Genomic DNA, 13,508 nt, shown 5'->3' on the forward strand with positions numbered 1-13,508 from the left:
CTCTATGTCATAAATCATAGCAAGATCATTTTTGACCCACCTCCTAGAGAAATGGAAATAAAAACAAAAATAAACAAATGGGACCTAATGAAACTTCAAAGCTTTTGCACATGAAAGAAAACCATAAACAAGACGAACAGACAACCCTCAGAATGGGAGAAAATGTTGGCAAATGAACCAACTGGCAACGGATTAACCTCCAAAATTTACAAGCAGCTCATTCAACTCAATATCAAAAAAACAAACAATCCATTGCCAAAGTGGGCAGAAGACCTAAATAGACATTTCTCCAAAGAAGACATACAGGTGGCCAACAAACACATGAAAGGATGCTCAACACCACTAATCTTTAGAGAAATGTAAATCAGAACTACAATGAGGTATCACCTCACACTGGTCAGAATACCACCCAGCAATTCCACAACTGGGCATATACCCTGAGAAAACCATAATTCAGAAAGAGTCATGTACCACAATGTTCATTGCAGCTCTATTTACAATAGACAGGACATGGATGCAACCTAAGTGCCCATCGACAGATGAATGGATAAAGAGGATGTGGCACATATGTACAATGGAATATTACTCAGCCATAAAAAGAAATGAAATCGAATTATTTGTAGTGAGGTGGATGGACCTAGAGTCTGTCATACAGAGTGAAGTAAGTCAGAAAGAGAAAGACAAATACCGTATGCTAACATGTATATATGGAATCTAAAAAAAAAATGATCCTGAAGACATTAGGGGCAGGACAGGAATAAAGACGCAGACGTAGAGAATGGACTTGAGGACACGGGGAGGGGGAAGGGTAAGCTGGGACGAAGTAAGGGAGTAGCATGGACATACATACACTACCAAATGTAAAATAGATAGCTAGTGGGAAGCAGCCGCATAGCACAGGGAGATCAGCTCGGTGCTTTGTGACCACCTAGAGGGGTGGGATAGGGAGGGTGGGAGGGAGACGCAAGAGGGAGGGGATATGGGAACGTATGTATATGTATAGCTGATTCACTTTGTTATACAGCAGAAATTAACACACCATTGTAAAGCAATTATACTCCAATAAAGATGTTAAAAAAATTAAATAAATAAATGCAATGCAGTAGTTTGGAAGGGATACCACTGTTGGTTCCAAGTGAATAATTCTCTGATAAACAGATTGGAAGGGTGCTGTGTTTCTCTCTACATAGATAGATCTATATGTCATTATTATTCTAATCTTCACCTTGCGTGTTGATTCTATAACTTTGAGTACTACCTTGGTTTCAGCATTCATAAATGTTGTATTTCAATTCAGCTTTTTAAGATGGGTATAATATTTTTAAAATTACCATTATTCACTCCCCAAAACACTTTCATAAGAGCTTATCTACTTTTTAATCATCTACTGAAAAAGAAAAAAAAAAAGAACAGATATGCCTTATCTTTTTGCTTCACACGTAAATTTAACTTATATGGAGATTGTAGGTCATTTCAGTAGCTTTTCGGATGATCCTATTTCAGATTTTGTTTGAAATATTCGCTCCTTTGCTTGATTCTTAATTAATAGAGCTATTTTCAGTTTCATAAATATATATGTACACTTGCACTTACGTACATGCATGTTAATCATATAAGACAAAATCCTGATGGGATCAACCTTACTACGGTAATAACTCAGCCATTCGATTTTTGTGGGCCCCGGAGCCATGGTAGCAGAACTTTGCCTAGAGCAGGTGCTAAATAAGCTCGTGATAATTGATTCCTCTAACTGAAACGAATCAGTCCCTTAAATGAGTCCTTTAACAGTTATTAATGTATACCTAGCACTGTGGTAAAGGCTTGGAGGCGGACATAAAAAATAAATAGGAGTATAAATCATTTACCTGAAAAGGGTTATAAACTAGTTGAGAGATCAATCAGGAAAGTAGGTTAAAATGCTCCCAAATATATAGACTCTATTTGTATCAAACTATATAGTGTAATAGGCATTTCTATGAAATTGCTGTAGAAGAATCAAAGCAAGATGGAAAAAGGTAGTTTGAAGGCCGTGATCTTTTCAAGCTGAAGGATGATGGCTTAACTCCGTTGCCTCTCTGATGACGTTCCTGACATTCCCACATGGCATGGCTGGCTTACTATAGATCCATGACCTTGACTCTCAAGCAGGTCTTTAATACTGCCGAGCAATCCCACCATACTTCCCTTGCTCATTTAATCTTCCGCACTCGTGGATGACTGTCTTGAGTTCTTTCCTCCCTTCTCAGCCTCTAATACCTTCTTCCCTGTCTTTACTCCCACCTTCCTGTTCCACTGGGAAGGTGGACATTCCATCACCTCCAGAGCTGGTATCTGCCCTTGTTCATGCTGCCTCCTTGCCTCCGTCTAAGGCCACGTCCTGTGCTTAAACACTGGATCCCACTGCCTCCCCTGCCAAAGCGGAAATGTTGCTCTAGCAGTTCTATCCACTGGTTCATACACCTTCGTGGTTTTTTCCTCTCTACTCATTCCTATCAGCTTCGATTTTTGTTATTTCTCCTGCCTTTTTTAAAAATTAATTTATTTTTATTTACTTTATTTTTGGCTGCGTTGGGTCTTCATTGCTGTGCACGAGCTTTCTGTAGTTGTTGCGAACGGGGGCTACTCTTCATGATGCGCAGGCTTCTCGCTGCAGTGGCTTCTCTTGTTGTGGAGCATGGGCTGTAGGCACGTGGGCTTCAGTAGCTGTGGTGCGCAGGTTCAGTAGTTGTGGCTCACAGGCTGTAGAGCGCAGGCTCAGTAGTTGTGGCCCATGGGCCTTAGTTGCTCCGCGGCATGTGGGATCTTCCCGGACCAGGGATCAAACCCGTGTCCCTTGCATTGGCAGGCGGATTCTTAACCACCGTGCCACCAGGGAAGCCTATTTCTCCTACTTTAAATGGAAACAATCTTGACTCACTTCTCCTACCACCCATCACATTTCTTCCTTCCCTTTATAGCAAAATTCCTTAAAAGAATGGTCTATACATAACCATATCCAGTTCCTCTCCTTTTAATAATCTCTTTTAACTCCAATATGGCTTTCATCCCCAGCAAGCATCTGAATGGGCTCTTGTCAACAGCGACCTCTAGGTTGTGAAATCCACATGGCAGGTGTCAGCCCTCATCCTACTTGACCCATTAGCAGTATCTGACACAGCTGGCCACTCCCTGCTCCTTGAGACACTTCCTGGAAAGCACGGTCTTAGCAGTCATTCTCCACTCTTCTGTAGCTGAGGCTCTTTTGTAGTTGGAGTGCCACCACGTACGTTGATCTCCACGTCATCAACGTGCCTAAGACTTTACTACTTTATTTTTTTTCCATTTTTTTATTCTTTGGCCACACCACGTGGCATGTGGGATCTTAGTTGCCTGACCAGGGATCGAACCCGTGCCCCCTGCAGTGGAAGTGCAGTGCAGTCTTAACCACTGAACCGCCAGGAGAGTCCCTGACACCTTATAGCTTTAGCCCAGATCTTTCTGTCAAACTTTCAGACCTTGAGCCCTCTTCCAAATTCTACTTGGATGTTTCATAGGATCTCAAACTTTACATGTTGAAAACATGTAACATTTTTGTGTAATCAATAAAAATATTAGACCACTGTGTTGTACGCTTGAAACTACTATGTCGTAAGTCAACCATAGTTCAATTTAAAAGAAATGTAAAATTTTTTACTTTTGCCTTCTGAGCACTGTAGCCCTCTTCCTGCCCCCCACCCCCACCCCGTATCACTTGACGGGTACATCATCCTTCTGATCACTCAGACCCAGAACATTTGGTGGCGGCGTTCACTCTCTTTCACGCCCTTATCAAATCTATCAGCAAATTTGGTTGACTCTACTTTGAAAATGTATGCAGAATTGGACCATTTATTTTTTCCACCTCCATTACTGTCGCCCTGATTTAACCACCGTCATCTCTCCACATGGGGCACTGTGAGCACCTCCAGCCGATGCCCCTGTTTCCACTTCAAAGCCCCCAAAGCCTCTTTTCAGTTCAACAGCCATCATAGCCCTTTGAACATGTCAGACCACATCACTCCTCTGCTGGAAAGCCTCCAGAGAGTTCTCATCTCACTTAGAACAAAAGCCACAAGTCTTGACCCTGACCTGCAAAGCCAGGCATCACCTGAGAGCTCTGATCTCATCTTTTGTTCCTTCCTCTGGTCCCCTCCACTCAGCCATTCTGACCCCCTTGTCCTCTCCCGCAAAAAAAAAAAAAAAAAAATCATAGAAAAGCATAGCAAGTTTTATAGGAAATTATTATGTGCAAGAAAATGGATCAAAATCTCATTAGATTTTTAAGCTCTCTTTTCTGTAGTCTCTCATAATAGGAACCTGGGTCATTTAAATTCTTTACATTTTTCTTTCAGTTTCTTTAAGAAAATACTGTACGTTGGGAGTAGTTAATATTTAAGACAATCCATTGTAGACATTAAAACAAATTATGGATTTTCCTTGTATGTTATTAGCTATTAATGGCCTCCGAATGAAAATGGAAAAACATACTGTGCTATTCAGCATATTAAAATGCATCTGTATTAAGAAATGAAGAAATCGATGCGTGAAAATTCAAGTAGCTCTTCATCATGATCAGAATTCTATTCTTAATCTTATTTGAGTGAATTTCATTTTGCTTTTTAACAGTAAGTATTCCATCATTCATTAGCACATTTTTAATAAGTGAAAGAAAGGTAAACATTTGTTGTATCCATTAAGATGATTAGCTTCCCTCTTAACTCATTAAGTCGTTGTTTAGGAAGAAAACTCGAGTGCCGTGAATTTGTGATAATTTGTTTTATCTTACTTCATGACCAGAAATTTTGGGGGTTTTTTTGTTTCGCTTTTGAGATTCCACATATAAGTGAGATCAGACAGTGTTTGTCTTTCTCTTATTTCACTTAGCGTGATCCTCTCAAAGTCCATCCATACTTTTTTTTTTTTTTTTTTTGCGGTACGCGGGCCTCTCACTGCTGTGGCCTCTCCCGTTGCCGGGCACAGGCTCTGGACGCGCAGGCTCAGCGGCCACGGCTCACGGGCCCAGCCGCTCCGCGGCATGTGGGATCCTCCCGGACCGGGGCATGAACCTGCGTCCCCTGCATCGGCAGGCAGACCCTCAACCACTGCTCCATCAGGGAAGCCCCATCCATGCTTTTGCAGATGGCAGGATTCCCTTCTTTCTCGTGGCTGAATAATATTCGTGTGTGTGTGTGTATCTCACATCTTCTTTATCCGTTCATCTGTTGGTGGACACTTAGGGTGTTTCCCTGTCTTGACTGTTGTAAATGATGCTGCTGTGAACATGGGGTCTAGGTATTGCTTTAGCGTAGTGTTTTTGTTTCCTTTGGATACATGCCCAGAAGTGGAATTGCTGGATCCAAAGAGATTTTTTAAGTTAATTATCTCCTACTTACAATTATTGTTTTCTGACAGCCTTAGGTCCAGTGATTCTAGAACATTGTGAGAAAATAAAGTTGGTTCCTGCTATAAACTTCAAATGTATCTCTGACAGGAGCCTATGAGCTTCCATAGGCCGGGGCTCCGTGGTGCTGATGGAACTTCTTTGGCTTGTGAGAGATAGCAAGTCATGTGGCCCCAGGGCTGTCCCCCAGCATCCCCCCGAACTTTCCAGATGGGTTCCCCTGCACGTCTGTTAATGACCAGCCCAGGTGTCCATCTCTAGGCAGAGTAGAGCACATGGCAGTGTGGTGAGGGTCAGAATGGGGGCTAGAGGTCCTGAGTCAGAGCAGAAACATCAGGAGAGTTCGGGAGGGTTCAGTGGACATTGCTGGGCCAGACTATAGTGGTGCTGGAGTCGGAAGGAGGAGGGAGGTGAGGAAAGCAGGTGGTTAGCACCCTTGGCTGCCTCCTGCTGTATTTGTAAGTTCAGTCATCCATCAAACCAAGTCCATCCTGGGAATAATAAACCAAGAGTCATAAACTGACTAAGCCAACTTGGAATGTTCCCAAAATAACTCTCAGGCTACTTAAAAACCCTCAGAGTTAGCCCACGAAACATTTCACCGTAAGGAACCTGGAGTGACGTTTTCTTACCTTTTTAGGACCGTAGTAGCTGAGGGCTTTAATTCTCCCAAGGCAGCATCCTTGGTGGCATTTTTAGAAACTATGAAACCACGTGTATTTTACTATCTCAGTCCTCTTTGGATGAAAGGGAGCTTTATGTATTATGAAAAAGAGACGTGAAAAAAGAAAAGTCACGTCTAAATAAATAAAAATCATGATTTGATATTGTTATGATTTTACTGGACCACAAACCTACTGAAGGGCAAAGATACAGCAATACATGACCTTTATAATGCACGCCTGGAGTTCTAACGTGTGACACTGCTCGTTGGCTGTTTTACATTTGAAAAAGTGGACTAAATTAGGCTACAAGGCAGACCGAGGCCTACATTTTTACCTTTTTTTGGTACCAAACAATTTGTAGAATTTTGTAAGTTATTACTTTCCAGTATTCACAAATTTCACACAGACATCTAAATGCTCAAGAATTGCCATCCATGTACCCCTTTGAATGAAAAGCAGGCGAGGACTGCAGAAAGAACTCAGGCTTTCAGGTGAGATGGTCGGATTTGAATATCCCCTCCATTGCTTGTGGCCCTGGAGAAGTTTTTCTGAACCTCAGCTTCCTCACCTGGGAGGAATGGTTGTTGCTGGGATTAAATTAAATGCAAAACGCTGTGCATAATGCCCAGCACGGCACTTCACAGACATCCAGAGTGGTAGCTTTGATCATTTCATCATAAATCGTGCCATGTCCAAGACGAGGAAGGACCTGGAGGAGGAGAGTGAGGATGTCTTTGGTCATCGTCACTCTGCTGTTCCATGACACGGTGGTCCCATGACACACCTGTGTCACTCACTCATTGCCTTCTTCTGAAATGTTACTTGAAAGCAGACTGCAGACACCAGGGTGAAATGACACAGCCTTAGAGTTTTTAAAGCACTTCTGCATGACTGTGCGGATAACGAGATGCTTCTCTTCTATAAGTTGGTATTTATTGGCACTTGAGTCCACAAGCTAAGTGGCAGCGAGCGTTTAATTCTGTGTCACAAGGTAGAGTACCAAGTACAGGTAGGTGGTTTACCAACCACCCTGAGGCTACGTAGCGTATACCGGATGGGAGGTACCAGAAAAGGCAGAGAACCAATCTGTTCCCTTTTTCGTTGGCACAGGAGAGGGAGAAGCGAAGGCTGATAGAATTGTGTGCCCCTCTCCATCATGTATCGGTCCTCCACGGCTACAAGACAAGTTAGCCAGGAACCCAGGTAGGAGGAGAGAGCAAAATAGACTCCGGCTAGAGCACTGGCCTGAGAATAAGATTCCCAGGATATGAAGGGGGTCGACTGAAAAGAAAGACAGTGGAATTAAGGGGGTCATATTGTCTCCTCGGGACCCTAATGATTCTGTGGAGTTGGATGAATCTAGATCTGAATCTGAATTTGGATTTAAGTACCATTCACAATAGTCAGTTCTGATGGGACCCTGCCTAGGGCTGCGAGCCATCTTTATAGTGACGTTTTCTGCCTTTCTTCCCCTCCAGCCATGATCAGGCCTTTCAGACAAACCTGGGAAGCCCTGGAGTTTTAGAGGGTGAACAAAGGACCTCTTGGAGAGGGGGACCTATGACCTGGGGCAGAACCCACTGCTTGGAGCTCGCGGTTACTTTCAGTCCTGGGGTCTGGACCAACTTCGCTTCCCTCAGGATCCTGGCACGTGTCAGAGCTCTGGTCAGTCACCACGGTCCACTCTGACCTGGTGTTCCCGTGAGGCCTCTGGAAGGACCCAAGGTTTCTGAGCTCTTAATTTGTTCTTGCTTCTCAGGACTTTGCTTTATCTTAATAAGGGAGCAAAAAAAAGAGAGTAAATGGCCACTGGCCTCAAAAAATAAATGCCCCGAGCATCCATGAGAGTCACAAATTGTTATGACGGACGACATGAGAGGGAAGTGGTCCCAGGGCCCTGATTAGAGAAGTGACACTGGAAAAGCAAAACAGTACGGCAGGCTTCCGGACCGAAAAGTGAGCCAGTGAGGGGCAGCCACGGGGGAGAGCCCCGAATGACGGCAGGAAAGAGTCCTGTGAAGGCTTGAGCGTAGAGTCAGCCAAAAACGCAGATGTCAACTTAAATCAGGATACGTTTGATGAAAAATAGTTTCATGGGATGAAAAATTCAAAGAGTCTATGAGGGATGTTCCCTTGGGACCTAAGGTTGGTTTCAGAGAAAACGAAGCCTCTGTGTCCAAGGACTCACAAAGCAAATCAGAACTAGACAGATCGGACACAGCAAGTAGAGAGGATCCTATAAGCAAAACGAATATGGGAAGCCTTACCGTCTCTCATACCTGAGAGAATGTGAGAGAGTCCATGCTGGAGAGAACGCTCGGCTATATCTTGAATGTAAGAGTGGTTTAGCACGCACCTCACGGCAGGCATTAACCTGTGTTAACTAGTTTGGTGTGAGATGGGTTACGGTGCAGGGCACCAAGGAAACCGCTGGTACTGAGCCTTCGAAGGTGAGTGACTATTGGGAAACATTCATGTATGTACGGTCGTCCTTTTAGTCTAGAGAAAATGCTCATGTACTGAGCTCACTCTATGTACCGAACAATAGCCTAGCCTTGGAAACACACTCCATGAGATCAAAGGAATTTGTTCAGACTACGCTCCCTGTAAATAAATCAACATTCAAATCCAGGTTCATCTAAAAGCCTCTGTTCTCGAACCCACGTGAGTGGAACTGATGTAGATAATATCTTCCGTATTATAGATGTGCTGCTTGAGCTAGATGGAGCTGAAGTGAGTTCGGTGACTCCAAAATGACGTCGTCCGTTGATCCCCTCTGGCCAGCAGCCTGCCTCTTTCTGTCGAGCTGATAAGCCTTCTGATCTTCCCTCCACTCTGTCTATTCCACATTCCAAGTTAGAAATATAGTTCCTGAAGTAAAGACATTGAGGGACGGGCTTCTGCTTTCTTCTCTCCTACGCCGTGTGCTCTGTGAAGCCGATTCCTGTATGAAGCTCCTTGTCTAAGGGGAGCATGGTTGATTGTAGGAGGTGAGCCAAGAAGGGAATTCCACATTCTGAACTGAAGTCTTAATCTAAGAGCATAAAATCATTATCTGTGGCCCCCGCTTATTATAGGCTAACCTTTACCACCCCTTTATTTTATTTTTTCTCACTGTTCCCTCTTCCTACTCCAGTGTCTGAAAAGTTGGTCTTTGGATAAAAGACAAGAGATTTTCATGGGATACTCTGTAGAGTTGTACATTTAAAATTTATGTCTTCCAGTGGTTTAAAAAAAAAATATATATATATATGTGCTATATATATAGGCTACACTTAAACTCTGTTATCTTTTTAAAAATTTTTAAAAAGGTCCCTGAGAGAGACAAGAGATCATGTCATAGAAAAAAAATCTTGGATTTATATTTTTGGGATCAGAAACTCTCTTGAATAATGGATCAATATACTCAAGAAAATGCTATTTCTAGTAGTAAAACTGAGTCTGATTAAGACTGCATCTTATGGAAAAAGGCACCAACCTGTACTGCTGCTTGCAGTTTAAATGGCACAGTTCATCTGGGCAGTAGTTTGCAACAGAATTTTAAAAGATCTTGATAACCCATGGCTTGCTTACGCTACCTCTGGGAATGTGTCCCAAGGAAAGAATTCTAAACAGAAAGAGGCTTTTCATACAGAGATTTTTCAAAGCAGAATATTTATCATAGTGAAAAAAAGTTTAAACGCAGACGTCAAAAGAAAGTGTTGAATGGTTGAGGTAATTTTCTAAATGGTAGATTTTTGAAAGTCTATCATCTGTTAAAACCAGATGCGTGATAAGTGGCTCTGCCCTGTCTTCAAAATACGCCCTCAGTTATTTTTGTTAAAAATAGAGAATGATGCCCTAAAAAAAATTAATAAAAATTTAAAAAGTGTATCACCTGAAAAACTATGTTAAGAATTGGGTAAAAACTGGGTACAAATCGGGTAAGATATTATGATTATAGCTATGGGAATCAAAATTTTTTTTTAATTTCAGGAAAAAATGGAAATACTATCACACACTCAAGAATTGTGTTTCAGTGGTAGAACCGCAGGCAACTTTTATTTCTATTTTTTTAAGTTTTATATTTCCATATGAGGAGCAGCCCCTCTTACATTTTTAATAAAAAATCGTAAGGGATGCCAAGAAATGCATTTCATGTCTTCAGTCCACTTCCTGTCTACTGTGCCCATGTCTAGAACCTGGTCCTCCTTTCCCACTCTACATATTGTGGATGGATCTGAGTAACTCCGTGGCTCTTTTGAGCTCAGTCCTCAACCCAGACAGCAGTCAGCTAGAATGCATTAACTCTGAAGATTCGGAAGTGAAGATGGATTCTTTCTGTTCTAATTCCCTCTTGTCCTTCATGAGCAGTCCCGATGAAGAGCTCTTTGAATAGGAAGAACCTGCTCAGAAGAAATCCACATGCCCACGATGCGAAAGAAACACAATGCCAGTTAGAGCAATACCTCTTTTCACCGTTTCTGAGTTTGCCTATTTTTTCACCTTGTGATTAAACAGGTGTTGCCTAGATAGAGGACAAATATGTATCTGTATATTTGCAAAGCATCAAATAATGAAGGATGGCTTAATGAATGTTATCATCTTTAGATGCTCGGCAGCCGTGAATACAGTGTCTGTAGTCATAAGATATATTCCGTGGTTCTTTCTTCATCCAAAACATTGTACCTTTTGGAATTATGCCATTTATTATTAATTTAAAGTACACGTTTGGGGTGGAGATGGCAGTGGCTAAGTCTTTTTCACTGAAACACAAGAACTGGGCATTTCAATCCTGTGTATTTTTCTTGATTTCCGTTTGCTACAAGCTGTTATGTTGTAAACTCATATTTTAGTAGTTCATCTTCACCTTCATTACTTGTAATGCTTTCAAAGAGCACAGTGGCCTTTTTCTAGTTTGGAAGTGGGTAGTATAGCTGAGCGCTCGAAGGTTTGTAAATACCAATAAGCTGTTTTGTGATAAAGAACCAAAGTTGGGAAAAGCAACAACAGTGACAACAGTTATTCAGTGTATGTTTGTACTTTGAGGGGGAAAGAGAGGGAATGCTGTTTTTTCTTTTTTTTTCAATTTTTTTCTCCCTTCCTTTTCCCATTTTAGACAAAGCCCGTTGCATTTGCAGTCCGGACAAATGTCAGCTATAGTGCAGCCCATGAAGACGACGTCCCAGTGCCAGGCATGGCCATCTCATTCGAAGCAAAAGATTTTCTGCATGTTAAGGAAGTAAGGAGAATAACTGGAATTTCTATCCACATGATTTTTTTTACCTTGAAGCATCATTTCTTACTTCTCATTGCTGTGAAATAGCATGGCGTGTAGCTGTGGTTGGATAACATACACGTGAAATCAGTGCCTCTCGAGCTTTTCTAATATAAATATAACCTTTTTAAAGAAGAAAAAAGTCACAGGCCTCTTGGAACAACCTCAAGGCTCCCCTGGGCTCTGTGACCCAGAAATTGAGAACCACTGGGGTAGATGATCCTTTTTTTATACTTAACCTGTACTTTTTGTGTTAAGGTTTAACCTTGACCGTGTGTCATTTCCCCCTCGTGTCCCAAGTTTAACCATCTGGGGAGGGTTTAGTAATAGTATCTAGAATTCATGATGTCTCCTGTCTGCTAGCAGGGTCTAAACTCAGGCCACTTTTGCCCATTCTCCTTGTTTGGTGGTAAATTTCTGCAGGGGAAGGGGGAATGGATGCAATCACAGCCAACAAGACAGGAACCAGATATCGGGAACATCCCTTTTCCACCATACCAAAAGCCTCCACTTTTTGTTAACAGTGACTCAATCTGTAAGTTGGAAAAATTCACTCTTAATTAAGGTTTATTTTGAGTCAACATTTATCAGATGCCTGTTTTGCAGAACACTGTATGAAATGGCCACAAATTCCCCTTACATGTTGTAGGTGTGTGAGTCTGAGGTTTCCTTGAGCCTGCAGGAATTTACAATTGGAGCACTTCCAGCTGGGGGACGGTCTCTCCTAGGGAGCATTTGTAAAAAAATTTTTTACGGTTCCAAGGATTTTTTTATTTTATTTTATTGAAGTATAGTTGATTTACAATGTGTTAATTTCTTCCATACAGCAAAGTGATTCCGTTATACACATATATATATTCTTTGTAATATTTTTGGAGAGGGAGTAGGGGAGGGAAGGAATGGGAGTTTGGGATTAGCAGAGGCAAACTACTGTCGTACATAGGATGGAGCATATGCCGGTTTAACTGCTCAAGCACTAAAGGCTGTGACCAAGCAGTGATAACTGCCAATGAAAAGAGACTAGAGAGGAAAAAAAAAAAAAAGAGAGACTAGAGAATGTAGAGCCTGCCATTTCTTTAACTTTTCAAAAGAGCTGTTATTTCTATTTGGCCAGGAAGGGAAGACAGAAAATAATTTCTGAAGTATGGCATGCCTAGAATCTCACTTTACAACAGGAAGTTAGATGAATCTAGGCTCTCATCCCCAAGGGCTGATGCTTAGAGAAGAAGGAAAAGAAAAACAGAGTGGATACTCTTCTTTGAAATGTTCGAGAACAGGCTTGAAAAATACTATTCAGCCAAGGGACATCAAACCGTATCCTAAAGATTTAGGATAGATAGTCCAGGCACAAGAGAGAAATCGCCAACATCCACGTAAGTGGAGAAGTCATTTGTGAACGCCGGACTGTGGTCATTGTACACCTGTTTGCACAAAGGTAAATTTTGCTCTGACATCAAATATTTCATGTCGATGTCAATATTTCTCACTCACTCTTAATACTTCTAATTAATCTGATTATATAAGAGGAGGACCTCTGTAACACTCCCTAGTTCCCGCTAGTCTCTTGTCAGGAAGACCTGTTCATCTTTGAACAAGAAGAGTTTATCCTACTCATGGTGCCAGCCGCTGCAGTGGAATTCAGGAAGGTCTCAAGGCCAGGAAAGTGAAGGCAGAGTCAGGCGGGAGATGGACTGTTGAGCTCCCGGAAAATACTTTGCTCTTAGCACACACTCAACACGTGAACAGGGTTTCCTGACTTGCGATATTTGAGTTCGCTGTAACTGCCACAATACTTATCTCCAGTGAAAATGGTCAATGGGGAAGAAAAAGGATGTGAAGATTTGTTTAACTTCTGCGCACTGATTTTGACAATTCTGATTTTCCGTTTAGAAATTTAACAATGACTGGTGGATAGGGCGATTGGTTAAAGAAGGCTGTGAAATCGGATTCGTTCCCAGCCCAGTCAAGCTCGAGAATACGAGGCTACAGCATGAACAGAGAGCCAAGCAAGGGAGGTTCTACTCCAGGTAGGAGCAAAGCACCAAGTGCTTGCGTCAGAGTCCAGACTGTACTGTCATTTGTGTACTGTCAGTTGCCGGAGTCTGCAGTCTTTGTTATGCGTTAAAAAGCAGACTGGTGAGAGCATCACAAATCCTGCATTTAGAAC

General features: G+C 42.1%; 1 protein-coding gene across 5 annotated transcripts in view; it reads left to right on the top strand.

Annotated features, from left to right (window-relative positions):
- The window catches only part of CACNB2 (calcium voltage-gated channel auxiliary subunit beta 2), a 396,022-nt gene that overhangs the window by 340,042 nt on the left and 42,472 nt on the right, over positions 1-13,508 (top strand). For all 5 annotated transcript variants that reach the window (XM_024750058.1, XM_024750061.1, XM_024750060.1 and 2 more), the window contains 2 exons: positions 11,183-11,305; positions 13,232-13,368. In XM_024750058.1, coding sequence (XP_024605826.1) covers positions 11,183-11,305; positions 13,232-13,368 — 260 coding nt within the window. The remainder of the gene's footprint in view (positions 1-11,182; positions 11,306-13,231; positions 13,369-13,508) is intronic.

This window comes from Neophocaena asiaeorientalis, unplaced genomic scaffold, assembly GCF_003031525.2.
Source record: "Neophocaena asiaeorientalis asiaeorientalis breed wild unplaced genomic scaffold, Neophocaena_asiaeorientalis_V1.1 scaffold4, whole genome shotgun sequence".
NCBI classification, from domain to species: Eukaryota; Metazoa; Chordata; class Mammalia; order Artiodactyla; family Phocoenidae; genus Neophocaena; species Neophocaena asiaeorientalis.